Here is a 26,076-nt window from a genome sequence, read left to right as displayed (position 1 = left end):
TGGGGCTCTGGACACCCGTCCCGCAGCCGACGGCAACTACTGCCTGACGTGCGGCGCGGACAAGACGCTGAAGCTCTGGAACCCGCGCACGGGCGTCGCGCTCAAGAGCTACCAGGGGCACGGCTACGAGGTGCTGGACGCCGCGGGGTGAGCGACGGGGACACGGGGACACGGGGGACACGGGGACACGGGGGGATGTGGGGGACACGGGGGACACGGGGACACGGGCGTCGCGCTCAAGAGCTACCAGGGGCACGGCTACGAGGTGCTGGACGCCGCGGGGTGAGCGACAGGGACACGGGGGGATGTGGGGGACATGGGGACACGGGGGATGGGGGGACACGGGGAACAGGGGGGATGTGGGGACATGGGGGGACGCAGGGGACACGGGGTGGACCCCAACACCCCCCGGACCCCCGGCTCTGACCCCCCCCGCTCTGCCCCCCCCGCTCTGCCCCCCCCCGCTCTGCCCCCCCACTGCGCCCCCCGCTCTGCCCCCCCCGCTCTGCCCCCCCGCCGCCCCGCCCCCCCGCGCGCAGGTCCCCGGACAACAGCGCGCTGTGCTCGGGCAGCGCGGACCGCACGGTGGCGCTTTGGGACGTGGCGACGGGCCGCGTGCTGCGCAAGTTCCGCGGCCACGCGGGGGTGAGGGGCGGGGCGAGAGGGGGCGGGGCGAGACGGCGGGGCGGGCGCGGGGCTGGGGGCACTGGGGGATCTGGGGCTCCTGGGGGGGTGAGGTCACCGGGGGGATTCGGGGGCTCCTGGGGGGATTTGGGGAGCTCTGGGGTGGGTTTGGGGGCCCCAGAGGAATTAGGGGTGGCTCTGGGGATTTGGGGTCGCTGAGGATATTCGGGGGTCACCCCGGGGGGTCTGGGGTCACCCTGGGGGGGGTTGGGGTCACTGAGGATATAGTGGAAGCACTGAGGAATTGGGGATCACTCTGGGGGTTTGGGGTCACTGAGGGTTTGGGGGTCCCTGTGGGGGTTTGGGGTCACTCCGGGGATTTGGGGGCACCTGGGATTTGGGGGCACCCTGGGGATTTGGGGGCACCCTGGGGATTTGGGGTGCCCTGAGCCGTGTCCCCGCAGAAGGTGAACTGTGTGCGGTTCAATGAAGAGGCCACGGTCATCGTGTCGGGTGAGGGGCGATGGGGGCTGCACCCCGTTTACACTGAACCCTGTTTACACCTGAACCCCGTTTACACCTGAACCCCGTTTACACCTGAACCCCGTTTACACCTGAACCCCATTACCCTGAACCCTGTTTACACTTGAACCCCGTTTACACCTGAACCCCATTTACACTGAACCCCGTTTATACTCTGAACCCCTTTTACACCTGAACCCCATTTACACCTGAACCCCATTTACACCCTGAACCCCCTTTGGGCTCCATTGAGGGCTCGGTGCACTGCTGGCCCGGCCCCGGGCCCCATTTCCGCCCGTTTCCGCCCATTTTTGCCCGTTCTCGGTGTTTCCAGGCTCCGACGACGGGTCGGTGCGCTGCTGGGACGGGCGCTCGCGCCGCGCGGCCGCGCTGCAGGTGCTGCCCGAGGCCCGGGACGGCGTCACCAGCGTCGCCGTGGCCCCCGGAGACATCCTGGCGGGGGTGAGCGCCCGCGCTGGACCCCCGTTTGGGTGCTGACCCCCCCGTTTGGGTGCTGAACCCATTTTGGGTGCTGACCCCCTGTTTGCATGCTGACCCCATTTTGGGTGCTGGCCCCGTTTTGGGGTGCTGACCCCCCGTTTGCATGCTGACCCCCAGTTTGGGTGCTGCCCCCCCGTTTGGGTGCTGACCCCAGTTTGGGTGCTGACCCCCCGTTTGGGTGCTGACCCCATTTTGGGTGCTGACCCCATGCTGACCCCATTTCGGGGTGCTGACCCCCACTCCCGCAGCTCGGTGGACGGGCGCGTGCGCAGGTACGACCTGCGGGCCGGGCAGCTGCTCTGCGACTACATCGGCAGTGAGTGCGGCCGGCGGGGGGGCAAAGGGGGGGTCCCCAAAGTAGGGGGGGCCCAAAGCTGGGGGGCCAAGTGGGCGGGGGGCCAAAGTGGGGGGGCCCAAACTGGGGGGGTTCCCCCAAAGTGGGGCAGTTCCCCAAAGTATGGGGGGGTCCCAAAGCTGGAGGGACCAAAGTGGGGGGGGCCCAAAGGGTGGAGTGTCCCCAAAGTGGGGGATCCCAAAGCTGGGGGAGTCCCCAGGAGTGTGGGGGGTCCCAAAGCTGGGGGGGTCCCAAAACTGGGGGGGTCCCCAAGCTGGGGGGTGCTAAAGTGGGGGGGGGCCCAAAGTGGGGGGGGGTCTCAAAGCTGGGGGGGTCCCAAAGCTGGGGGGGTCCCAAAGGGTGGGCGGCTCTCGGGACACCCCCAAACCCCTGGTCCAACGTGCGCTTTGCTGCGAGTGCGTTGGGAGCGAGTCGGGGGGTTTGGACACTCTGGGGGGTTCCCCCAAAACTGGGGTTTTCCCCCAAGGTGGGGGTGGGTCTCCCTGACCCCCTGTGTTCCCCTGTAACCCCCCCGTGTCCCCCTGACCCCCATGTCCCCCCGATCCCCGTGTCCCCATGTCCCCTGACCCCCATGTCCTATGTCCCCATGTCCCTGTGTCCCATGTCCCCGTGTCCCTCCTGACCCCCATGTCCCCCCTGACCCCTGTGTCCCCCTGACCCCCATGTCTCGCTTCCCCACATCCCATGTCCCCCACATCCCTCTGTCCCCATGTCTCCATGTCTCATGTCCCCATGTCCCTCTGTCCCCATGTCCCTCTGTCCCAGGCCCCGTGAGCAGCGTTTGCCGCAGCCGGGACGGTCAGAGCGTGTTGGCCGCCAGTCTGGACTCGGTGCTGCGGCTGCTGGACACGCAGAGCGGGGAGCTGCTGGGGGGAGTGAGTGACCCCCAAAACGGGGGGACCCCGAAACAGAGCGGGGAGCTGCTGGGGGAGTGAGTGATGGACACCCCAAAAACGGGGGGACCCCGAAACAGAGCGGGGAGCTGCCAGGGGGCTCAGGGGTCCCCGTGTCCCCAGGTACCGCGGCACCGCAGCGGCTCGTACCGCCTGGACTGCGCCCTGAGCGCCAGGGACGCGCACGTGGTGGCGGCGTCGGAGGACGGACACGTCTACCTGTGGGACCTGCTGGAGGTGGGGGACATGGGGACACAGGGGGGACACGTCTACCTGTGGGACCTGCTGGAGGTGGGGATGGGGACACGGGGGGGACACGTCTACCTGTGGGACCTGCTGGAGGTGGGGATGGGGACACGGGGGGGACACGTCTACCTGTGGGACCTGCTGGAGGTGGGGATGGGGACACAGGGGGGACACGTCCACCTGTGGGACCTGCTGGAGGTGGGGGACACGGGGGGGACACGTCTACCCGTGGGACCTGCTGGAGGTGGGGGACGGGGACACAGGGGGGGACACGTCTACCTGTGGGACCTGCTGGAGGTGGGGGACATGGGGGACACGGGGGGGACACGTCTACCCGTGGGACCTGCTGGAGGTGGGGGACACGGGGACGGGGGGACACGGGGGATGTGGGACATGGAGGGACACGGGGACACCGTGACCCCCACCCGCGCCCCCAGGGGGTCGCTGTCGCTGCGTCTCCCCGTGGGTCCCGGAGTCGTCGCCTCCGTGTCGCTGCACCCGGAGCAGCCGCTGCTGCTGGCGGCCACCAGGGGGCAGGTGCAGCTGTGGGGACCCGAGGGGGACAGCGGGGACAGTGACCCCCCCGGCGACTGACAAACGACCCCCCGATGACAAATGACCCCCCGGGGGCAGAAGCTGCAGCGGCTCATCGGACGTGCCGGCAGCTCGAACGCAGACGGACGGACGGTGGAGCGAGAGACACACGGACAAGTGGAGGGAGGGTGTGGGGCTGGGGGGGCGCTGGGGCCCCCCCAAAGAGGAATAAACCTCCCACGGGGGTGGGGGAACCGCGGGGCTTTATTGGACATCGACCGGACCTGATTTGAGCGGCGCAAATAAATACGGTGATGGGGGGTAAAAGTGGGGTGGGGGGGGGGCGGATGGATGTGGGGGGACAGATGGACATGGGGGGACAGATGGACATGGGGGGACGCACAGGGGTCCTGGGACCCCCCCGAGGCGGGAGCCCCTGCAGAGGTAGTGGGGGGCTCAGCACCCCCAAAGTGGGACCAGCCCCCCGGGATGGGGCTCCCGCCTCTCAGGGTGGGGTGGGGGGGGTCACCCAGGTTTGGGGGGGGTCACCCCAGGGTTTGGGGGTCACCCCTGTGGCCTGGGGGTCACCCGGGTCTGGGGGGGGTCTCCGCGCCCCCCCCTGGCGAAGTCCTCGGCCCGTTGTGCGAAGGTCTCGGCCACCAGCAGCGGGAACACGAGCGACGCGTCTGCGTAAACCTGGGGGGGGTGATGAGGCTGGGGGACCCCCCGGCCCCCCAAACCAACCGTGTGACCCCCCCAGGCCCCCAACCTGTGTGAGCCCCCAGGACCCCCCAACCTGTGCGTGTCCCCCAGGGGACCCTCCAGGCCCTCCACACTGTGCGCCCCCCCAGGACCCCAAACTGTGTGTCCACCCCGCAGGACCCCCCCACAGCCCCCCAAATTGTGTGTGTCCCCTGGTGACCCCCCCCCCAATTGTGTCTGCCCCCAGGGATGCCCCGGCTCCCCCACCGTGACCCCCCGCCCCCTCCACCGTGTCCCCCCCCCGGCCCCCACACTGTATCCCTCCCAGGACCCCCCCAGCCCCCCACTACCACGTGTCCCCCGGCCCCCCCATGTGTGTGTCCCCCCCGTACCCCCCCCCACACCGTGTCCCCCCATCTCCCCCACCATGTCCCCCCCGCCCCCACCTTGACGGGCCGGGCGTCGGGGCGGATCTTGCCCCAGGACACGGCCTCGTCCGGCCGCGCAGCCCGAGTCCGAGCCGTCGAACTCCTGCGCCGTGTTCACGAACACCGAGAAGTCCGCGCCGTTGCGCTGCCGCGCGGACACGGACACACGGACACGGACACACGGACATGGACACGGGACACACGGGACACACGGACATGGACACGGGACACACGGGACACACAGGGTCACAGACATGGGGACACACGGACACGGGACATGGACACAGGACATGGACACCGGACATGGGGACACACGGACACATGGACACGGGGTCACAGACATGGGGACACAGGGACATGGGACATGGACACGGGACACACGGACACGGGGACACACGGACACGGGGACACACGGACACGGGGACATACGGACACGGACACAGGACACGGGGACACATGGACACAGGGACACGGGGACACATGGACACACGGACACAGGGACATGGACACGGGACACACGGACACGGGGTCACAGACATGGGGACACACGGACACAGGACACACAGACACATGGACACGGGGACATGGACACGGGACACAAGGACACGGGGACACACGGACACGGGGACACAGACATGGGGACACACAGACATGGTGACACGGTGACACCAGGACACAGTGACACCGGTGTCCCCGCGGTGTCCTCAGTGTCCCCATGGCGTCCCCAGGGCCCAGGGGGTCCCCAGTGTCCCCCCAGTGTCCCCCAGCTGCCGCAGGATGTCCCCGTGTCCCCACACGTCCCCGTGTCCCCGCGTCCCCACACGTCCCCGTGTCCCCGCGTCCCCACACGTCCCCGTGCCCGCGCCGCTCACCATGAGGTTGGCGTTGGCGATGTGGTGCTTCACCAGCCCCCCCCCCAGGATGATCATCCCGGTTTTCCGGGCGAAGATGGCCTGAGTGTTGATGAGCCGCAGGTCTGGGGGACAGCGCGGGGGGGGTCACCAGGGACGGGGGGGTCAGCGCGGGGGGGTCACCAGGGACGGGGGGGGTCAGCAGGGACGGGGGGGGTCAGCAGGGACGGGGGGGTCACCATGTGGGGTTCAGCATGAGGGGGGGTCAGCACAGGGGGGGTCACCATGGGGGGTTCAGCACGGGGGGGTCACCATGGGGGGTTCAGCACAGGGGGGTCAGCATGGACGGGGGGGGTCAGCACGGGGGGGTCAGCACGGGGGGACCCCCGGCGTCCGGGGCGCACGCACCCTCCACGATGTCCAGCACAGCCCCGGGCGCTTGTACGAGTGGAAGAAAATCATGTCGCCCAGGGACCCGTCGGTGAGCGCCGGGCTGAGCACCGGGATGCCGTGCTGCGCACCAGGCAGGATGGGACGCGTCAGGGGGCACCGCGGGGACCCCAACCCCCCCCGACCCCCACTGACACCGCGGGGACCCCCCTGGGAACCCCCATCCACCGTGACACCGCAGGGAGCGCCGGGCTGAGCACCGGGATGCCGTGCTGCGCACCAGGCAGGATGGGACGCGTCAGGGGGCACCGCGGGGACCCCCCGGGACTCCCCCAACCTCAGTGACACTGCGGGGACCCCCAACCCCCCCACCCCCAGTGACACTGCGGGGACCCCCAGCCCCCCCAACCCCCCGTGACACAGCGGGGACCCCCCCAACCCCAGTGACACAGCGGGGACCCCCCAACCCCCCCGACCCCCCCCCACCCCCAGTGACACTGCGGGGAGCGCCGGGCTGAGCACCGGGATGCTGCGCTGGGGACTGCACAGGATGGGACGCGTCGGGGGCACCGTGGGGACCCCCCCACCCCCAGTGACACCGCGGGGAACCCCAGGAACCCCCATCCCCGGTGACACCATGGGGACCCCCCCGGGACCCCCCCATCCCCGGTGACACTGTGGGGACCCCCGCCCCCCGCACCTTCTGCGCCCAGTAGCAGACGGAGTCGGGGTGGTCGATCTCGCGCCCCAGCCGCGCGATCATCCGCGACGGCGTCCAGCGCACGCCCTGCGGGCGGCCTCAGCACCCCCGCGGACCCCGGCGTCCGGGCACCCCCCCGCCCACACAGGGACCCCCGGCGTCCGGGCACCCCCCCCCACCCACACAGGGACCCTGGTGTCCAGGAATGCCCCCCCAGAAAGGAACCCAGGCATCCGGGAACCCCTGCCCAGAAAGGAACCCTGGCATCCAGGAACCGCCCCCTGCCCAGAGAGGGACCCCGGTGATCAGGTACCCCCCCACCCCAAAAAGGAACCCAGGTGTCCGGGACCCCCAGGGAGGACCCAGGCATCCAGGAACTCCCCCCGTACAGGGACCCAGGCGTCCGGGAAACCCCCCAGAGAGGGACCCAGGCATCCGGGTGTCCGCCCCACACAAGGACCCCAGTGTCCGGGAACCCCCCCCCCCACTCCAAAAGGGACCCAGGGGTCCGGGAACCCCCCAGAGAGGGACCCAGGTGTCCATCTATCCCCCCGAAAGGGCGTCTGGCTGTGACCCCCGGCAAGGGACCCAGGCATCTGGCCCCCACCCCTGGCAAGGGACCCAGGTGTCCGGCCCCAACCCCGGCAAGGGACCCAGGCGTCCGCCCCCCCGCAGGGACCCCGGCCCCCCCCCCGCAGGGACCCCCGGCGTCCGGCGCACCTGGCGCTCCTGCTCGTCCAGCATGCGCTCCAGCCGCGGCATCAGCCACTCCTCGAAGCGGCAATAGTTGTCGTTGGGCACCAGCAGGTTCCCGATGCTGCGGGGACCCGGGGGACGGTGACCGGGGGGGACGGGGACACCGGGGGGGGGACGGGGACCCGGGGGGACGGTGACCCGGGGGGACGGTGACATCGTGGGGACGGGATCACCGGGGGGATGGGAACATTGGGAGGATGGTGACATCGTAGGGATGGTGACACCGGGGGGATGGGGACCTGAGGGGTCGGTGGACATTGGGGGGGGGGGTACAGTGACCCGGGGGGGCGGTGACACCAGGGGGGTTGGATGGTGACATCGGGGGGGCAGTGACCCGGGGTGGGGTGGTGACACTGGGGGGGACGGTGACATCGGGGGGGGATGGGGACCCTGTGGGGGACGGTGACCCCCATCCCCCATCCCCCCTGGCCCCCTCCCGCCCCCCCGTACCGGTTGAGGCCGCTCTGGCGCAGCTCCCGCCCCCCAGGCTGAAGTCGCCCAGGTAGGTGGGGGCCAAACACTTGATCAGATCTTCCTCCACCCCCCCGGCCGTCGTCACCAGCACGTCCACCTGCGGGCGCCAGCGTGGGACCGGGGACCCCCCGGACACCCCGGACACCCAGGGACAGCCCAGGGACCACCCGGGCCCCCCCAGACACCCCAGGGACCACCCGGGCCCCCCCAGACACCGCGGACACCCCGGGACACCTGGGAACACCCAGGCACCCCCAGCTGCCCCCGCTGTCCCCAGTGTCCTCGTCTCCCCCCACGGAATGTCCCCAGAACTCCCTGGTGTCCCAGCGTCCCCATGTCCGCATGTCTCCTGTCCCCCCCGCACCAGGTTGTTCTGCACCAGGTACCTGATTGTCCCCGTGTCCCCCCGTCCCCCCATGTCCCCCCGTCCCCCCGTGTCCCCGTCCCGCACCATGCTGTTCTGCACCAGGTACCGGATCATCCCCATGTCCCCCATGTCCCCTGTCCCGTGTCCCCGTCCCGCACCATGTTGTTCTGCACCAGGTACCGGATCATCCCCATGTCCCCCAAGTCCCCATGTCCCCGTGTCCCCCCATGTCGTGTCCCCGTCCCGCACCATGTTGTTCTGCACCAGGTACCGGATGCTCTCCCGCACGCCCGAGCTGACGAGGTTGGACGTGAAGCCCAGGAAGATGGTGCAGCCCGAGGGCGGCCGCGGCCCCGCCAGCGCGGCCCGGGCGCGCTCCTCCGCGCTCAGCGGCTCCAGCTTGGCCGCGATCTGCGGGGCCAGCGCACGGGGGTCAGCGCCACCGCCACCGGGACCGGCCCCCCGGGCCCCCCGCACCCACCATGCGCCGATCTCCTCCGCGGCCTGCGCGAAGCTGGTGGCCTGGAAGCCGGTGGTGAGGAAGGAGCGCAGCAGCGCCGCGTGGTCCGGGCCGCCCGAGAAGTCGTAGCCGCGCACCGGGAGGCTGTGGGGCGGGAGGGCCCCGCTGGGCCGCAGGACGGCCCGGAGCGCCCCGGCGGGAACCGGCTCCGGCGCCGCCATCGGGGCTCCCGCCGCCTCCTTCACTGCGCCGCGCCGCCGCTGCGCGCCGCCATGCTGTACGGCCCGCCCCCCCGCGCCTGCGCGCCGCCATGCTGTACGGCCCCCGCCCCCCCGCGCCTGCGCGCCGCCATGCTGTACGGCCCCGCCCGCCACTGCGCCTGCGCGCCGCGGGTCGTACGGACCCCGCCGCCAGGTTTCACGGTTTTCCCGCGCTGCGCCCTCCGCCGTACAGCTGCGCAACGCCATCTTGAGCAAGGACGGCGGCCGCCGAGGAGCAAGAGACGTCGGGAAGCGAAGCGGCGGGGTTACCCCCGGAACCTCTGGGCTCCCGCAGCGCCCCAAACCGCCCCAATTCCCCCCAAACCCCCCCAAACCGCCCAAATCCCCCCAAGCCGCGTCAGCCGCAGCCTCCGCTCCAGTCAAATCCTTTAATACCCGTGAGCAGGCGGCAGCTCCTCCGCGTCGGGGGGCGCGGGGGGGGTCCCCGCAGCCGGCAGGAGCCCCGGGGGAGCGGGGACACCCCCCCCCGGCGGCGGGGACCCCCCCGGGTCACGTGCGGAGCCTCCAGATCTCGACCGAGAGGCCCCCGGAGGCGGCGGCCACCACGTCGCCCTCCACGCTGATCTGGGGGACACGGGGGTCAGGGGACACGGGGGGGTCACTGGGACACGGGGGGGTCAGGGGACACGGGGGGATCACGGGGACACGGGGGGTCAGGGGACACGGGGGGGTCAGGGGACACGGGGGTTCAGGGGGACACGGGGGGGTCACTGGGACACAGGGGGGGTCACTGGGACACAGCGGGTCAGGGGACACGGGGGGTCAGGGGACACGGGGGGGTCACTGGGGACACGGGGGGGTCAGGGGACACGGGGGGGTCAGGGGACACGGGGGGTCAGGGGACACCGGGGGGTCAGGGGACACGGGGGGTCAGGGGACACGGGGGGTCAGGGGGACACGGGGGGGCCACACGCGTGGTGGGGGGCACGCGTTCTCACCCCGTTGAGGACGTCGTCGTGGGTCCAGGAGCAGATGGTGCGCGGGGGGTCCGTGGGGACGTGGATCTGCGGGACACGGAGCCATTCGCAGCCCCGCCCCCAAGGCGGGCTCAGCCCCTCCCCGCCCCACGCGGGGCCCCCGGGGAGGGGGCGGGGACCCCACCCGCAGCGTGCGGTCGGTGGACGTCGTGTAGAGAGAGCCCAGCGAGCGCCACAGCCCCGTGATCTGCAGGCGGTGCCCCACGTCGAAGTACTGCGGGGACACGGGACAAGTGAGGGGGGGACACGGTGACAGGGGACAGAGCGGGGGACACACAGTGATGTGGGACAGATCAGGGGGTGAGGACACATGGAGTTGGTTTGGGGACAGATCGGGGGGTTTGGGGACACCCAGGCTGGTCCAGGCCAGCAGGGCTGGGTTGGGGACAAACCCTGGAGGTTGGGGACACTGGCATGGCTGGGGACAGCAGGATGGGTTTGGGGACACGGGGCGGGTTTGGGGACACGGGGCGGGTTTGGGGACACCAGGGCGGGTTTGGGGACACGGGGCGGGTTTGGGGACACCGGGGTGGGTTTGGGGACACCGGGGTGGGTTTGGGGACACCGGAGCAGGTTTGGGGACACCGGGCGGGTTTGGGAACACGGGGCGGGGTTTGGGGACACCGGAGCAGGTTTGGGGACACGGGGCGGGTTTGGGGACACGGGGCGGGTTTGGGGACACGGGGGCGGGTTTGGGGACACCAGGGCGGGGTTTGGGGACACGGGGCAGGTTTGGGGACACCGGGCGGGTTTGGGAACACGGGGCGGGTTTGGGGACACCGGAGCAGGTTTGGGGACGCACCCGTACGGGCTGGAAGCCGCCGCCGCCGCTCCCGAACACGTAGACGCGTCCCTGGTTGTCGCCGGCCCAGAGCTGCGCGTCGCGGTACGACATGGACAGCAGGTAGTTCTGCAGCTGGGGACACGGGTGACGCGGTGACGCGGGTGGGATTTGGGGGCCGCGGGGACGCGGGTGACGCGGGGGACGTGGGGCCGCGCGGCCCCCGCGCACCTGCAGGCGCTGCAGGACGCCGCCGGCGCGCTCGGTCGAACACCACGAGCGTGCGGTCCTCGCTGCCCGACACCACGAGCCGCGTCTCGGCCGCCAGCGCCAGCACCGCGCTGCCGTGCGGCTTGTAGCTGCGCACCAGGGACTGCGCCGCTGCGGGGGCGTGAGGGGGCGCCGAGCCCCCAGACCCCCCCCAGTGCCCCCAAACACCCCCCAAGCGCCCCCCAGCACCCCCCAGTGCCCCCAAACACCCCCCAACCCCCCAGCCCCCCCCAGCATCCCCAGCGCCCCCCAGCACCCCTGGCCCCCCCAGCGCCAGCACCGCGCTGCCGTGGGGCTTGTAGCTGGTGGAGGGAGGGGGGGGGCGCGGTGAGGGGGGGTCACCGAGCCCCCGGCCCCCCCCAGCCCCCCCGGCCCCCCCCGCACCTCGCGGGTCGTACAGCGCCACCGTCTTGTCGTAGGTGCCGGTGACGATGACGTCGGGCTGGTAGCACAGACACAGCACGGCCGCCTTCTCCCTGCGCGGGGGGGTCAGGGGGGGTCAGGGAGACGGACGGCCCCCTCGGGACCCCAAAACCCCCAAAGCCCAGGGACCCCCCCAAACTCCCAGGACCCCCCAGCCCCCCTGCACTCACCATCCAGCATGAGCAGCTGCCCCCCCAGATCCCCCCAACCCCCAGGACCCCCCTGAGACCCCCAGGATCCCCCCCCAACCCCCAGGACCCCACAGACCCCCCCATAGCCCTGGGACCGCCCCAGGCCCCCAGGACACCCAAAGACCCCCAGGACCCCCCCAAACACTGGGGAACCCCCCAGACCCCCAGGACACCTGAGACCCCCAGGAGCCCCCATAGCCCTGGGACCCCCCCAAGACCCTCCCAAACACTGGGGGCGCCCCCAGACCCCCAGGACCCCCCCAAAGCCTGGGACCCCCCCAGGGTCCCCCCCAGACCCTCCCCCAGCCCCCCCCCGCCCCCGATACCTGATCTCCCCGACCTGCTGCCCCTCGGCCCCCAGGTCCCAGAGCTTGACGGTGCTGTCCCAGGAGCCCGAGCACAGCGCAGCTCCCGCGCCGCCAGGCACCACACCCAGCCCTGCGGGGGGCAGCTCCAGAACCCCCCAATTCTACCCCCCCCCCCATGGCGGGGGCACAGCACCACACCCAGCCCTGCGGGGGCAGCTCCAGAACCCCCCAATTCCACCCCCCCCCCCCCCCCATGGCGGGGGCACAGCACCACACCCAGCCCTGCGGGGGGGGGGCAGCTCCAGACCCCCCCCAATCCTCCCCCCCCCCCGACGGGGGACACCCCGGGGCGCGGGGATACCCGGGGGGCGGGGCGGGGCACACCCGGGGGGGGCGGGGCGGGGCTCACCCGGGGGGGGCGGGGCTCACCCGGGGGGGGCGGGGCGGGGCTCACCCGGGGGGGGCGGGGCGGGACCCACCCTGTGCGTGCCGGTGCGCCCGGTGCCCAGCGCCTTGACCAGCGCCCGGCCCGGCGCGCGGCCCAGCTCCCGCAGGTCCCACAGGTTCACGTTGCGGTCGCGGGCGCCCGAGACGCAGAGGGAGCCGCCCTGGGGGCGCCGGAGTCAGGGAACCCCGGAACGGGACCCCCGAGCCAGGGGATCCCCCCCAGAGCCAGGGGAACCCCCCTGGAACCGGGGAACCCCCCCCAGGAGCCAGGGGAACCGCCCCAGAGCCAGGGAACCCCCAGAACAGGAACCTCCCCGAGCCAGGGGAACCCCCCAGAGCCAGGGGAACCCCCCTGGAACCGGGGAACCCCCCCCAGAGCCAGGGGATCCCCCCCAGAGCCAGGGGATCCCCCCCAGAGCCAGGGGAACCCCCCTGGAACCGGGGAACCCCCAGAGCCAGGGGAACCCCCCCAGAGTCAGGGAACCCCCAGAACAGGAACCTCCCAGAGTCAGGGGGACCCCCCAGAAATGGGGATACCCCCCCAGAATCGGGGGGAACCCCCTAGAACCGGGGAACCTCCATAGAACCCGGGACTCCCCCCAGAATCAGGACCCCCACCCCAGAACCATGAAACCCTCCCAAAAGCGGGGACCCCTTTAAAATCAGGGGGACCCCAGGAACCAGGGAATCCCCCCCAGAACAGGGACCCTCCGAACTGGGGACCCCCAGGAACCCGGGACCCCCCCAGAACAGGGACACCCCCCGAACCGGGGACCCCCCGAACCGGGGACCCCCCCAGAACAGGGACCCCCCGAACCGGGGACCCCCCACCTGCAGCAGCAGCACCGAGTCCACGGAGGCGAAGTGCCCGTCGTCCAGCGAGAAATGCTCCATCGGGGGGGCCCCGCGCGCGCCCCCCCCAGCGCTGCAGCAGCTCCTCCAGCTCCACGCACGCGCCCAGCCACGTCGAACCCCTCGTCTGCGCCGCGGGGGGGCACGCGTGGGGGTACACATGGGGGGTACACATGGGGGCACGCGTGGGGGTACGCGTGGGGGGCCATCGGGGGGGGCCGGGACCCCAGAGCCCCAGGACCGCCCCCCAGCCCTGGGATGCCCCAGACCCCCCCACACCCACTGTCCAGCACGGACAGCCGCCCCCCCAGCGGACCCCCAAACCCCCGAGGCGCCCAGGACTCCCCTGGGACCCCCCAGGCTCCCTCAAGCCCCAGGACCCCCCCGTCCTCACCGTCCAGCATGGGCAGGTGCCCCCCAGAGCCCCAGAATGCCTCCAGATCCCCAGGACCCCCCAAAATCGGGGACCCCCCCAGACCCCAGGACCCCGCAGACCTGGGAGCCCCATCCTCACCGTCCAGCACGGGCAGGTGCTCCCCCCAGAGCCCCCCCCACCCCCCAAACCCCCCGGGACCCCCCCAGACCCCACGGTACCCCCAGCCCCGTGACCCCCCAGATCCCCCAACCCCCCCCGACCCCGTGACCCCCCCAGACCCCCGTGGTACCCCCAGCCCCGTGACCCCCCAGGACCCCCAAACCCCCCCGACCCCGTGACCCCCCCGGATCCCCCAAACCCCCCGACCCCGTGACCCCCCCAGATCCCCCAAACCCCCCGACCCCGTGACCCCCCCAGATCCCCCAAACCCCCCGACCCCGTGACCCACCCAGCCCCCCCGGCCCCGCGCTCACCGTCCAGCACGGGCAGGCGCCCTCCCCAGAGCCCCCCAAACCCCCCCAGCCCCGGGACCCCCCAGATCCCCCAAACCCCCCGACCCCGTGACCCCCCCAGCCCCCCCGGCCCCGCGCTCACCGTCCAGCACGGGCAGGCGCCCCCCCGCGCGCTCGCGCAGGCGCGCCCGCCATGCGGCGCGGTCCCGCGCCGCGTCCCGCAGCGCGCGGCAGACCCGCGGCAGCACCGCGCGCAGCTCCCGCGCGCCCAGGAACGCCAGGATGCGCAGCAGCAGCTCCAGCGGCAGCGACAGCAGCGCGGGGGGCGCGCGGCGGGGACCCCCCCGCACCGGCACCGGCACCGGGACCCGGCCCCGCCCCCGCGCCCCCCCCCCGGGGCCCCCCCCCGCACCGGGACCGGGCACGGCGGGGGGACCCGCGGCCGCGGGGTCCTCGGGGGGGTCCCCGGGGGGGTCGCTGGGAGCCCCGTCCATGGCTGCGGACAACGGGACAACGTTACAGCGGGACCCCCCGAGCCCCGGGACCCCCCCCGCACCCCGAGACCCCCCCTGAGCTCCCGGACCCCCCAGGACCCCCCCAGCCCCGGGATCCCCCAAAGCCCCGAGACCCCCCGCGCCCCGGGACCCCCCGAGGTCCACGATCCCCCCCCAAAGCCCCGGACCCCCCCCGAGCCCCCCCCAGCTCCGGGACCACGCCCCAAAATCCCGGGACGCCCCTGAGATCGATCCCCCCCCCGAACCCCGAGACCCCCCCGGCTCCGGGACCCCCCAAAGCCCCGAGACCCCCCGAGCCCCGGGTCCCCCCGAGGTCCACGACCCTCCCCCCAAAGCCCCGGGACCCCCCGGCCCCCCCCGCGCCGCGCTGCCGCTACCGGACGCGGGACCCGGCGGCTCCTCGGGCCGCTCAGCGCCCGCTCGGCCCGCCCCCGCTCGGCCCCGCCCCCGCTCGGCCCCGCCCCCCCGCCCCACGCGCGGTCCGGGTCCCCTGACCCGCCGTACCGGAGCGCGTCCCGTCGCCACAGCCACGGCCGCTTCCCCTTCCGGCGCGCCGCCCCCACGTGACCCGCGCAGCCTCCAATGGGGGCTTGCCGTGACGTCACCCAGCGGCGCCGGAGGTGGGACGCGTTTGGCCACGCCGTCCCGCCCCCGCGAAATAACCCGAACAAACGGCACCGACACCGGTAACGGTCAATGACGGTCACTAATGATCAATACGGTCAATGATGGGCAATAATGATCAATGACGGTCAATGACGGTCAATAATGATCAATAACGGTCAATGATGATCAATGACGGTCAATGATGATCAATAGCGGTCAATGACGGTCAATAATGATCAATAACGGTCAATGATGCGCAATAATGATCAATGATGGTCAATGACGGTCAATAATGATCAATAACGGTCAATGATGATCAATGACGGTCAATGACGCTCAATAATGATCAATGATGGTCAATAACGGTCAATGTCAATAACAACCAATGACAGTAAATAATGGTCAATGACAATAATGATCAATAACGGTCTCTGTTTGCCACGCAAGAACGGGGAGGGGGGGGCGGTGGGCACCAGCACAGGTCGCTCGTGCGGGGGAGGGGCGGGAGGTGGGGGAGGGCGGGAGGCGGGGGGAGGGGCGGGAGCGGGGGAGGGGGCGGGAGGGGGGGGTCACGGCCCCGCCCTCCCAACCCCCATTTTTGACGCTTTTAGCGCCAATTCCCCCCCAGGGGCTCAGGGAGGGGGGGGTCGGTGTGTCCATCCGGGTCCGTCTGTCCATCCGGGTCCGTCTGTCCGTCCATCCCGGGGGGGCGGTGTGTCCATCCGGGTCCGTCCATCCGTCCCAGGGGGGTCCCCCCGTCCCCTCCCCCCGCGAATGCGTCCTTCAGCTCATGCGGCTGGATCCGCGGCCTCGGGCGCTGCTGGGGACACGGGACACGGGACACGGTCACGGGCAGCGTGGGGACACGGGACACGGGGACGTGGGGACACGGTCACGGGCAGCGTGGGGACACGGGGACACGGGGACAGTGTCACTGGGGAGGGGACATGTAGGCACGAGGTGACGTGGGGACACAGGAGGGACGCGGGACCCTCAGCTCAGCGAGTTCCACAGGGGGAGTTCGGGATTCGAATGTCTGTGTCGCTGTCATCAGTGGGTCCGGGGACACGGGGGGACACGGGTGACGTTACCCGGCTGGTTGAGGTGACGTCCAGACCGGGGGACGTGGGTGACGTGGGGGGGACACGGGGTCCCCAGCGCGTCCGACGGGCGGCGCCGCGGAACAGCCGGAGCTGGAACCGGGGACAGCGACCGCGGGGAACGACGTCACACGGGGAAATGACGTCACACGTGGGGAATGACGTCACACGCGGAAATGACGTCACACGCGGGAAATGACGTCACCCGTGGGGAACGACGTCACACGTGGGGAAACGACATCACACGGGGAAACGACGTCACACACGGGCAAAACCGCCCCCGGTGTCCCCTGAGCCCCCGGCCCCCGCCCATACCGAGGTTCCGCTCGGGCAGCGCGTCCCCGTTGGGCTCCTCGTGTGTCACCGTCACCGTCACCGAGCGCCACTTGTGGACCCGCGGCCGGGACGTCCCGGTCGCTGCCGGTGTCGTCATCCTTGTCACCCTGGGGACACCAGAGCACATTGGGGGACATTGGGGGACATCAGGGGACATTGGGGACACCAGAGGACATTGGGGGACACCGCGGCCCCCCGGATCAGACAGTACGAACACAACCGGCATCACGGGCCTCAGCGCTGGGTCTGTCATCAGCTCCGGGGGCCCGTGCCCCCCGTGTGCCCCCCCCGTGTGCCCCCCCCCGTGTGCCCCCCCGTGTGCCCCCCCCGTGTGCTCCCCCAATGTGTCCCCCACGTCCCTGTGTCCCCCCGCCTTCAGCAGGGCAATGGGGAAGTGAGGGTGTCCGGGGGGGTCCCTGGGGGGGGTTTTGGGGTGTCCGGGGGGGGGTTTTGGGGGGTCCCCGCACTCACCGCTCCAGCTGCGCCCCAGCCGCTCACGAGCTGCTCACGGGGGGCGGGGGGGGGGGCGGGGCGGGGGTCCCGGTCCGGCGGGGGGGGCGCAGAGCCCGGTCCCTGCGGGGGAAGCGGCACTGAGATGGGGGGGGGGCAAGAGCACGTGGGGGACACGTGGTCAGAGAAGAATGGGAGGGGGCAGGAAGGGACACGGGGCGGACACGTGGGGGCACAGCGGGGTGGGGGGGCCGGAAGGGACGTGGGGGGGCACAGGAGCACGCGGGGAACACGCGGGGAACATTGATGGGGGGACACAGGGACATGGGGGGGCAAGAGCACGTGGGGGACACGTGATGAGACAGAACGTGGGGGGGCGGGGAGGGACACGGACACGGGGGGACACGGGGATGTGGGGGGTGGGAAGGGACACGGGGGACCCAGATCTCCCCCCCGCCGCCCCCCCCAGGCCCCGCGCGCCGCTTCCCCCGCCGGGGCCGGTACCTGCGGGGGCGCCCGGGTGGCATCCCGGGGGTTCCGGGGTGTCCCGGGTGGGTCCGGGTGGGATCCCGGGAGGTTCCAGGTGGTTCCGGGTGGATTCGCGGGTGTCCCCGGGTGGGTCCGAGTGGGATACCGGGGGGTCCCAGGGTGCCCCGGGTGGGATCCCGGCGTGTCCCGGAGGGTTCCGGGTGGGATCCCGAGGTGTCCCGGAGGGTTCCGGGTGTCCCGGGTGGATCCCGGGTGGTCCCGGGTCCGCGTGGAGCCGCCGCTCCCGCGCGCTCTGGCGCTCGCGCGCTCTGACCCCCGCCGGCCGCGCGCACCACGTGAGCGCCACGCGCGCCGGAGGCGGAGCCCGCCGCGGGGGGTGGGCGGGGAGCGGCCGCGCGCGTGCGCGGAGCGCAACGGCCAGGGCGGGACTGCGCCTCCCGGCGTGCACCGCGCGCGGAACGGACCACTGGCGGGGGGGGGGGAGGGGGCAAGAGACTCCCCCGCCCTGCCGCGAGTGGGCGGGTCGGGAGGAACTGGGGGGAGAACTGGGGGGGGACCGGGAGGGGTCACAGTGAATTGGGGGGGCAGGAGCTGGGATGGGTCACAGTGAACGGGGAGGCGGGGGGGGGGGGGGTCACAGTGAACAGGGGGGGGTTGGGGGGAGATTTAGGGTGAGCTGGGGGCACTGGGAGCTGGAACTGGGACCAGCGGGCGGAGGAACCGGGAGCACAGACTGGACGGTTCCACCCGCGACCGCCACCCCCCTGGGGCAGCACCCCCAAACCGCTCAAATTCACCCCAAAACCGGCCCATTCACCCCAAACCGCTCAAACTCACCCCAAAACCGGCCCCATTCACCCCAAACCACTCAAACTCACCCCAAAACCGGCCCCATTCACCCCAAACCACTCAAACTCACCCCAAAACCGTCCCATTCACCCCAACCGCTCAACTCACCCAAAACCGCCCCATTCACCCCAAACCGCTCAAACTCACCCCACAACCCCCATTCACCCCAACCAGCCCATTCACTCCAGAAAACAGCCCAATTCACCCCAAACCGCTCAAATTCACCCCAAACCGGCCCAATTCACCCCAAAAACCAGCCCAACTCACCCCAAACCGCTCAAATTCACCCCAAACCGGCCCCATTCACCACAAGCAGCCGCGGGCTCCGAACCCTCCGGCGTCTTTAATGCAGCCGCCACCCCGCCCCTCCCCCGCCCAAAACCCGCGGGGGGGGAGGGGCCGCGGGGGGCGGGGCCGGCGGCTCCGCCACAGAGTCCTTTGATCGCCGCAAAAACGGGCGTGGCCGGGCGTGTCCAGGTGGGGCGGGGCGTGGCCGGGCGTGGTCAGGGCGTGGTCGGGGCGTGGCGGGGCGTGGCTATTTGACCAGGGGCCGCGTTTTGTCGTCGTCGCTGCACTGATGCGCTTTGTATTTCTTCACCTCCGCCATGTACTTGGCCCACGCGTCGCCTTTACTCGTCAGCACCTGCGGGGCGGGGCCGGGAGCGAGAGGGGGCGGGGCCGGAGGGAGAGGGGGCGGGGCCGGGAGGGAGAGGGGCGGGGCCGGGAAATTGGAAGAGGAAAAGAGCAGCAAAAAAGGGAAATGAGGCCAGTGGGGCAGCCCCCCCGACCCCCAGCATCATTCCCCGTGACCCCCCCCACATCATCCGTGACCCCCTGTGATGCCCCCCTGACCCCCCCATCATCACCCATGACCCCCCGTGACTCCCCCCAACCCCCAGCACCATCCGTGACCCCCCGTGACCCCCCCATCATCCCCCGTGACCCCCGGGTGACCCCCCCAGACCCCTCCCATCATCCCCATGACCCCCAGATCCCCCCCATCATCCCCCATGACCCCCGGTGACCCCCCCATCATCCCCCGTGACCCCCCTGTGACCCCCCCAGACCCCCCCTGACCCGCCCCCATCATCCCCCATGACCCCCCCATGCCCCCCGTGACCCAGTGACCCCATGACCCCCGTGCCCCCGCGCCCCCACCTCCTCCGTTCGTCTTGTTTCTTGGCCACACCCCCGTTTTCAGGGCCAGTTTGTGGCCCCCGCGGCGCCGCCCGACCTGGGGACACGGAGCCGAGCACGGGCGCTGTCCGCCTGTCCGTCCGCCTGTCCGTCCCCCCCCGCTGTCTGTCTGTCCATCCTTCCACCCCCACCACTGTCCATCCGTCCATCCACCCCCCCCCGCTGTCCATCCGTCCTCTCCCCGCCGCTGTCTGTCTGTCCATCCCCCCCGTCCGTCCGTCCGTCCGTCCGTCCGTCCATCCCCCCCGCCCCGGGTCCCGTTTTGGGGCCGTTTTGGGCGGTTTCACGAGCGGCAAAAACAACGGGGGGGGGGGGGGGGCGGGGAACCGCGGGGATCGGGGGGTCCCGGGGGTGCGGGGGTTCCCGGGGGGTGCGGGGGGTGTGGGAGGTTCCCTGGGGGGCTCCGGGGTGGTTCCGGGGGTCCCGGGGTTCCCTGGGGATTCCCGGGGGGTCCCAGGGGGTGCGGGAGGTTCCCGGGGGGGTCCCGGGGGTCCCGGGGGTTCCCTGAGGGGTCCCTGGGGAGTCCCGGGGATGAGGGGGTCCCTGGGGAGTCCCGGGGGGGTCCCGGGGTTCCCGCGTCCTTACGAAGCCGAAGGCGCCGCCGCCGCGCTTGGAGCCGTCGGCCGGTCCGGCCCCGGCGCCCCCGGGCGCGTCCGCCGCCCCCCGCTGGCGCTCGCGCTCGCGCTCCGCCTCCATCTTGCGCTTGAAGAGCTCCAGGAAGCTGCCGTCGTTGGCGAACACGTTGACGCCGCCGCCGGGCCCGGGAGGCGGCGACGGGGCCTCCGCGGCCTCCCGCTCCTCGCCCGCGCGCCGCCATCTTGCTCCGCCGCCGCGCCGCGGGGCACGCCGGGACGCGCGCGGCGCCGGGCGATGACGCGGCACGGCGGGGCGTCGCCAAGGCAACGCTCGCGCGCGCGGGCCCGCCCCTCGCTTTAGACGGGCGGGGCGCTCGGCCAATGGAGCGCGGGGGCGGGGCCGGCGCGGCGCGGCCGCGGCCAATGGGAGCGCGGGCGGGGCTCCCGGGGAAGATGGCGGCGGCGGGCGGGTGGGCGGCGGAGGCCGAGGAGTTCGAGGACGCGCCCGACGTGGAGCCGCTGGAGCCCACGCTCGCCAACATCATCGAGCAGCGCAGCCTCAAGTGGATCTTCGTGGGCGGGAAGGGCGGCGTGGGCAAAACCACCTGCAGGTGCGGCGGGACGGGGCCGGGGCCGGGAGCGGGCCCGTGGGGGTCGGGATCGGGCCCACGGGGATCGGGCCCCCGGGCTGTGTCCCGCCGTGTCCCCACATGAGAGACCCCCCGGCGCTGGTCCCGTGTCCGTGTGTCTGTCCAGCTGTGCACGTCCCCTTGTCTGTCTGTCTGTCCAGCTGCAGCTTGTCCGCTTGTCTGTCCGTCTGTCCAGCTGCAGCTTGTCCCCTTGTCTGTCCGTCCGTCTGTCCCGCTGACCCGTGTCCGTCTGTCCCGCTGACCCGTGTCTGTCTGTCCGTCTGTCCAGCTGCAGCCTGGCGGTGCAGCTGTGCCGGGGTCTGTCTGTCTGTCTGTCCCACTGACCCGTGTCTGTCCGTCTGTCCAGCTGCAGCCTGGCGTGCTGCAGCTGTGCCGGGTCCATCTGTCTGTCTGTCCGTCTGTCCAGCTGCAGCCTGGCGGTGCAGCTGTGCCGGGTCTGTCTGTCTGTCTGTCTGTCCCACTGACCCGTGTCTGTCCGTCTGTCCAGCTGCAGCCTGGCGGTGCAGCTGTGCCGGGTCCATCTGTCTGTCTGTCCGTCTGTCCAGCTGCAGCCTGGCGGGTGCAGCTGTGCCGCGTGCGGGAGAGAGCGTGCTCATCATCTCCACCGACCCCCGCCCACAACATCTCCGACGCCTTCGACCAGAAGTTCTCCAAGGTGCCCACCAAGGTCAAGGGCTACGACAACCTGTTCGCCATGGTGCGCCTGACCCCTGACCCCTGACCCCGGCCATGACCCCTGATCCCGACCCTGGCCCCCGACCCCTGACCCCTGACCCTAACTCCCTGACCCCAACCCTGACCCCTGATCCCGACCCTGACCCCTGACCCCTGATCCCTAACCCTGACCCCTGATCCTAACCCTGACCCCGACCCTGACCCCTGACCCTGACCCCTGATCCCAACCCTGACCCCGACCCTGACCCCTGATCCTAACCCTGACCCCTGACCCTGACCCTGACCCCTAACCCCTGATCCCAACCCTGATTCTGACCCTGACCCCTGACCCTGACCCTGACCCCTGATCCCAACCCTGACCCCGACCCTGACCCTGACCCTGACCCTGGACCGCGACCCCTGACCCCTGACCCCCAGAACCCCCTGATCCGGTCCCCCGAGTCTCCAAATCCCCCTGACCCCCAGCCCCCCCCTGACCCCCGACCCCTGACCCCCAGGAGATCGACCCCAGCCTGGGCGTGGCCGAGCTGCCCGACGAGTTCTTCGAGGAGGACAACGTGCTGAGCATGGGCAAGAAGATGATGCAGGAGGCCATGAGCGCCTTCCCGGGCATCGACGAGGCCATGAGCTACGCCGAGGTCATGAGGTGCGCCCCGCGCGGGGGGGCGGGGGACACGGGGGACACGGGGGGCTGGGGACACGGGGGACATGGGGGGACATGGGGGGACATGGGGGACAGGGGGAGACACGGTGGGGACAGGGGACAAGGGGGGACATGGGGAGACAGGGGGAGACACAGGGGGACAGGGGTGTCACGGGGGCCTGTGTACCCCAACACCCCCAGGCTGGCAATGGCGCAGCGTCTCTGCCGTGGTGATTGACATGGGGCTGAGGTGGCTCTGGGGGCACTGAGGGGGCTCTGGGGGGTTTGGGGGTCCCGGGGGGATCCCGGGGGGGTCACAGCCCCGTGCCCCCAGGCTGGTGAAGGGGATGAACTTCTCGGTGGTGGTGACTGACACGGGGCTGAGGGGGGCTCTGGGGGTTTGGGGGTCCCGGGGGGGGTTTGGGGGTCCCAGGGGGGTCACAGCCCCGTGCCCCTCAGGCTGGTGAAGAGGGATGAACTTCTCGGTGGTGGTGACTGACACGGGGCTGAGGGGGCTCTGGGGGGTTTGGGGGTCCCGGGGGGGGTTTGGGGGTCCCAGGGGGGTCACAGCCCCGTGCCCCCAGGCTGGTGAAGGGGATGAACTTCTCGGTGGTGGTGTTCGACACGGCGCCCACGGGGCACACGCTGCGGCTGCTCAACTTCCCCACCATCGTGGAGCGCGGGCTGGGCCGGCTCATGCAGATCAAGAACCAGATCAGCCCCTTCATCTCCCAGGTGGGGCCGGGGGGTCCCGGGGGGTCTGGGGGGTCCTTGGGGGGTCCCAGGGGTCCCAGGGGGTTCCTGGGGGGTCCCGGGGGGTCTGGGGGGGTCTGGGGGTTCCCGGGCCCCTGCGCCCCCGTCACCCGCTGTCACCTCCCAGATGTGCAACATGCTGGGGCTGGGGGACATGAACGCCGACCAGCTGGCGTCCAAACTGGAGGAGACGCTGCCCGTGATCCGCTCCGTGAGCGAGCAGTTCAGGGACCCGGTACGGGACATTGGGGACATGGGGACACCAGGGGGACATGGGGACACCTTGGGGACATTGGGGACATGGGGACAGGGACGGGATCCGCTCCGGTGAGCGAGCAGTTCAGGGACCCGGTACGGGACACTGGGGACATGGGGACACCAGGGGGACATGGGGACATGGGGACACCTTGGGGACATTGGGGACATGGGGACAGGGACGGGATCCGCTCCGTGAGCGAGCAGTTCAGGGACCCGGTACGGGACATTGGGAACATTGGGGACGCCAGGGGGACAGTGGGGACACAGGGACATCAGGGGGACACAGGGACGGGATCCACTCCATGACGGAGCAGCTTAGGGAGCTGGTACGGGACATTGGGGACACCGGGGACATTGGGGAAGGGGGACACTGTGAGGGGGATGGGACACAGGAGGGGGATGGGACACAGGAGGGGACGTGGCCCGGGGGACAGGGCTGTGACCGGGAGGGGACACCGGGACGTGGGGACGGGACCGTGAGCGGCCGGTCCGGGCACATTCCTGTGTGGATCCAGCGCCGCGGGGCTCGGGCGGGGACAGGGGACACTGGGGCCGTGTCGCCGTGTCACCGTGTCACCGTGTCACCTCATCCCTGAGCCTGCTGGCACCAGCGGCTGTCGTTGTCACCCGTGGGGGGACGGGGCAGGCGGTGTTTGTCCGTGTCTGTGTTTCTGTCACCGAGCTCCTGTCACTGTGTGGGGGACGGGGGGTCGGGGGACATGGGCAGCAGTGTCCCGTTGTCCCTGTGTCATTGTCCCTGTGGCATCGTCGCTGTGTCACTGTGTCACCTTTGGGGGCAGGGAACAGACCGGGTTCGTCTGTGTCACCAAGGTCCTGTTGCTGTGCAGGGGATGGGGACGTCGGGGTGACACGGGGGTGGTGTCACCGCCATGGCAGTGTCACCGTGTCATTGTCGCTGTCATTGTCACAGGAGCAGACGACGTTCATCTGCGTGTGCATCGCCGAGTTCCTGTCGCTGTACGAGACCGAGCGGCTGATCCAGGAGCTGGCCAAGTGCCCGCATCGACACCCACACGTGGTGGTGAACCAGCTGGTGTTCCCGGACCGCGGCGCCCGTGAGCAAGATGTGCGAGGCCCGGCACCGCATCCAGGCCAAGTACCTGGACCAGGTAACCACGGCAAACCGCGGCTAACCGCGGCACCCGGCACCGCGTCCAGGCCGAGTACCTGGACCAGGTAACCATGGGCAACCAGCACCGCGTCCAGGACCGAGTACCTGGACCAGGTAACCACGGCAAACCGGCACCGCGTCCAGGCCGAGTACCTGGACCAGGTAACCACGGCAACCGGCACCGCGTCTCCAGGCCGAGTACCTTGGACCAGGTAACCATGGCAACCGGCACCGCGTCCAGGCCGAGTACCTGGACCAGGTAACCACGGCAACCGGCACCGCGTCCAGGCCGGAGTACCTGGAGCAGGTAACCATGGCAACCAGGCACCGCGTCCAGGCCGAGTACCTGGAGCAGGTAACCACGGCAACCGGCACCGCGTCCAGGCTGAGTACCTGGAGCAGGTAACGGGGGGTCCGGGGGTGCTGGGTCAGTGTTGGGGTGCGGGGTGTCCCCAGTGCAGGGTGTGCGAGGCCGGACGCATCCAGCCGAGCGCCTGGAGCAGGTACGAGGACGGGGATCTTGGGGGGGTCCTTGTGGGGTCCTGGGGGGTCCTGGGGGTCTTGGGGGGGGTCCTGGGGGGTCTGGGGGGTGTCTCTGTGCCCGTGTGCGCAGGCCGAACGCAGCCCGGCCAGGGGCCTGGAGCAGGGTAACCGGGGCCGGGGGGACAGGGGGGTCTGGGGTCAGTGCGGGGGTGTCCTGGGTCAGTGTTTGGGGGAGCTGGGGGGGGTTGGGGGTGCGTTTGGGGTGGCCCCCCCCCAGATGGAGAGCCTGTACGGGGTGTTTGTTTCGGGGTGTGTTTGGGGTGTATTTGGGCTGATTTCGGGGTGCCCCCCCAGATGGAGGACCTGTACGAGGTGTTTGTTTCGGGGGGTGTATTTCGGGGGTGTATTTGGGGTGTATTTGGGGTGTATTTCGGGGAGTCAGATGTGGGGTGTCCCCAGATGGAGGACCTGTACAAGGTGTATTTGGGGTGTATTTGGGGTGTATTTGGGGTGTATTTGGGGTGTATTTGGGGGTCTCACGTGGGGTGTCCCCAGATGGAGGACCTGTACGGGGTGTATTTGGGGTGTATTTGGGGTGTATTTGGGGTGTATTGGGGTCTCACGTGGGGTGTCCCCAGATGGAGGACCTGTACGAGGATTTCCACATCGTGAAGCTGCCGCTGCTGCCCCACGAGGTTCGCTGGCGCCGAGCGCGTCAACACGTTCAGCGCCCCTCCTGCTGGAGCCCTTCAGCCCCCCCAGCCCCAAGTGACCCCCCCGCGCCCCCCAAATCACCCCCCCGGGAGGGGCCGAGCGCGTCGACACGTTCAGCTGCTCCTGCTGGAGCCCAAATGACCCCCCCGGGCCCCCATCAGTAACCCGGGGGGGCTGGAGGGCTCTGCCCCCCCCCGGCAGCCCGACCAGCACCGTGTCCCCCCCAGGGCTGCTCGTGTCCCCCCCCCGTCCATCCGGGTCCCCCCGTGTCCCCCGGGCTGGGGGGGCTGAGCCCGGGACCCCCCCAGGGACCTCGTGTAAATAATAAAGTTGGGAAGTGGACACAGGGGACTCGGGTGACAACGGGGGGGCCGGACGCCTGGGTCCCCGGGGTGACGTGGGGGGGTGACAACGGGGGGGCCCGGACGCCTGGGTCCCCAGGGAGGGTTGGTGACGTCAGCACCACTGGCCGCGGGCCCGGGGGACGCGG

The 26,076-nt window shown here is 71.2% G+C and overlaps 4 protein-coding genes across 7 annotated transcripts; 2 read left to right on the top strand and 2 right to left on the bottom strand.

Annotated features, from left to right (window-relative positions):
* Nucleotides 1-4: 4 nt before the first annotated feature.
* WDR83 (WD repeat domain 83) lies at nucleotides 5-3,913 on the top strand (the record flags this gene model as incomplete). Its single annotated transcript, XM_065043792.1, has 8 exons — nucleotides 5-147; nucleotides 540-645; nucleotides 1,089-1,137; nucleotides 1,481-1,631; nucleotides 1,896-1,963; nucleotides 2,768-2,877; nucleotides 3,019-3,133; nucleotides 3,581-3,913. Coding segments are annotated over 8 exons (897 nt in total), but the record flags the coding sequence as incomplete, so codon positions are not given.
* Nucleotides 3,914-3,921: 8 nt separating this feature from the next.
* On the bottom strand, nucleotides 3,922-9,378 carry DHPS (deoxyhypusine synthase). The gene is given in 12 exon segments (XM_065043824.1): nucleotides 3,922-4,371; nucleotides 4,824-4,883; nucleotides 4,885-4,950; nucleotides 5,678-5,781; nucleotides 6,065-6,085; nucleotides 6,088-6,169; nucleotides 6,747-6,833; nucleotides 7,467-7,563; nucleotides 7,953-7,986; nucleotides 7,989-8,073; nucleotides 8,593-8,754; nucleotides 8,821-9,378. Coding segments are annotated over 12 exon segments (1,380 nt in total). The 5' UTR covers nucleotides 9,271-9,378; the 3' UTR covers nucleotides 3,922-4,239.
* Nucleotides 9,379-9,438: 60 nt separating this feature from the next.
* FBXW9 (F-box and WD repeat domain containing 9) lies at nucleotides 9,439-18,583 on the bottom strand. Its single transcript, XM_065043823.1, is given in 17 exon segments — nucleotides 9,439-9,648; nucleotides 10,023-10,088; nucleotides 10,186-10,275; nucleotides 10,864-10,977; nucleotides 11,074-11,103; nucleotides 11,105-11,223; nucleotides 11,497-11,588; nucleotides 12,053-12,128; nucleotides 12,131-12,164; nucleotides 12,514-12,642; nucleotides 13,313-13,400; nucleotides 13,402-13,455; nucleotides 14,300-14,657; nucleotides 15,181-16,102; nucleotides 16,698-16,825; nucleotides 17,190-17,291; nucleotides 17,673-18,583. Coding segments are annotated over 13 exon segments (1,323 nt in total). The 5' UTR covers nucleotides 14,656-14,657; nucleotides 15,181-16,102; nucleotides 16,698-16,825; nucleotides 17,190-17,291; nucleotides 17,673-18,583; the 3' UTR covers nucleotides 9,439-9,573.
* A 2,117-nt stretch (nucleotides 18,584-20,700) lies between these two features.
* GET3 (guided entry of tail-anchored proteins factor 3, ATPase) lies at nucleotides 20,701-25,928 on the top strand. 4 transcript variants are annotated; one of them, XM_065043815.1, is made up of 9 exons: nucleotides 20,701-20,889; nucleotides 21,197-21,223; nucleotides 21,502-21,625; nucleotides 22,101-22,249; nucleotides 22,831-22,981; nucleotides 23,127-23,234; nucleotides 24,189-24,387; nucleotides 25,511-25,672; nucleotides 25,735-25,928. In XM_065043815.1, the coding sequence occupies exons 1-8, from the start codon at nucleotides 20,702-20,704 to the stop codon at nucleotides 25,642-25,644; spliced, it is 1,080 nt and encodes a 359-aa protein (XP_064899887.1). In that variant the 5' UTR covers nucleotide 20,701; the 3' UTR covers nucleotides 25,645-25,672; nucleotides 25,735-25,928. The 4 variants fall into 4 exon arrangements, with proteins under 4 accessions (XP_064899887.1, XP_064899888.1, XP_064899886.1 ...); XM_065043816.1 differs by lacking the exon at nucleotides 21,197-21,223 and adding an exon at nucleotides 21,416-21,442 and having other exon boundaries at nucleotides 25,511-25,928; XM_065043814.1 differs by having other exon boundaries at nucleotides 25,511-25,928.
* The last annotated feature ends 148 nt before the right edge of the window (nucleotides 25,929-26,076 follow it).

The sequence above is a fragment of the Columba livia genome, chromosome 30, assembly GCF_036013475.1.
Source record: "Columba livia isolate bColLiv1 breed racing homer chromosome 30, bColLiv1.pat.W.v2, whole genome shotgun sequence".
Classification (NCBI taxonomy): domain Eukaryota; kingdom Metazoa; phylum Chordata; class Aves; order Columbiformes; family Columbidae; genus Columba; species Columba livia.
Note: the sequence above shows the minus strand (reverse complement) of the source record. Positions and strands in the feature narration are given on the sequence as shown.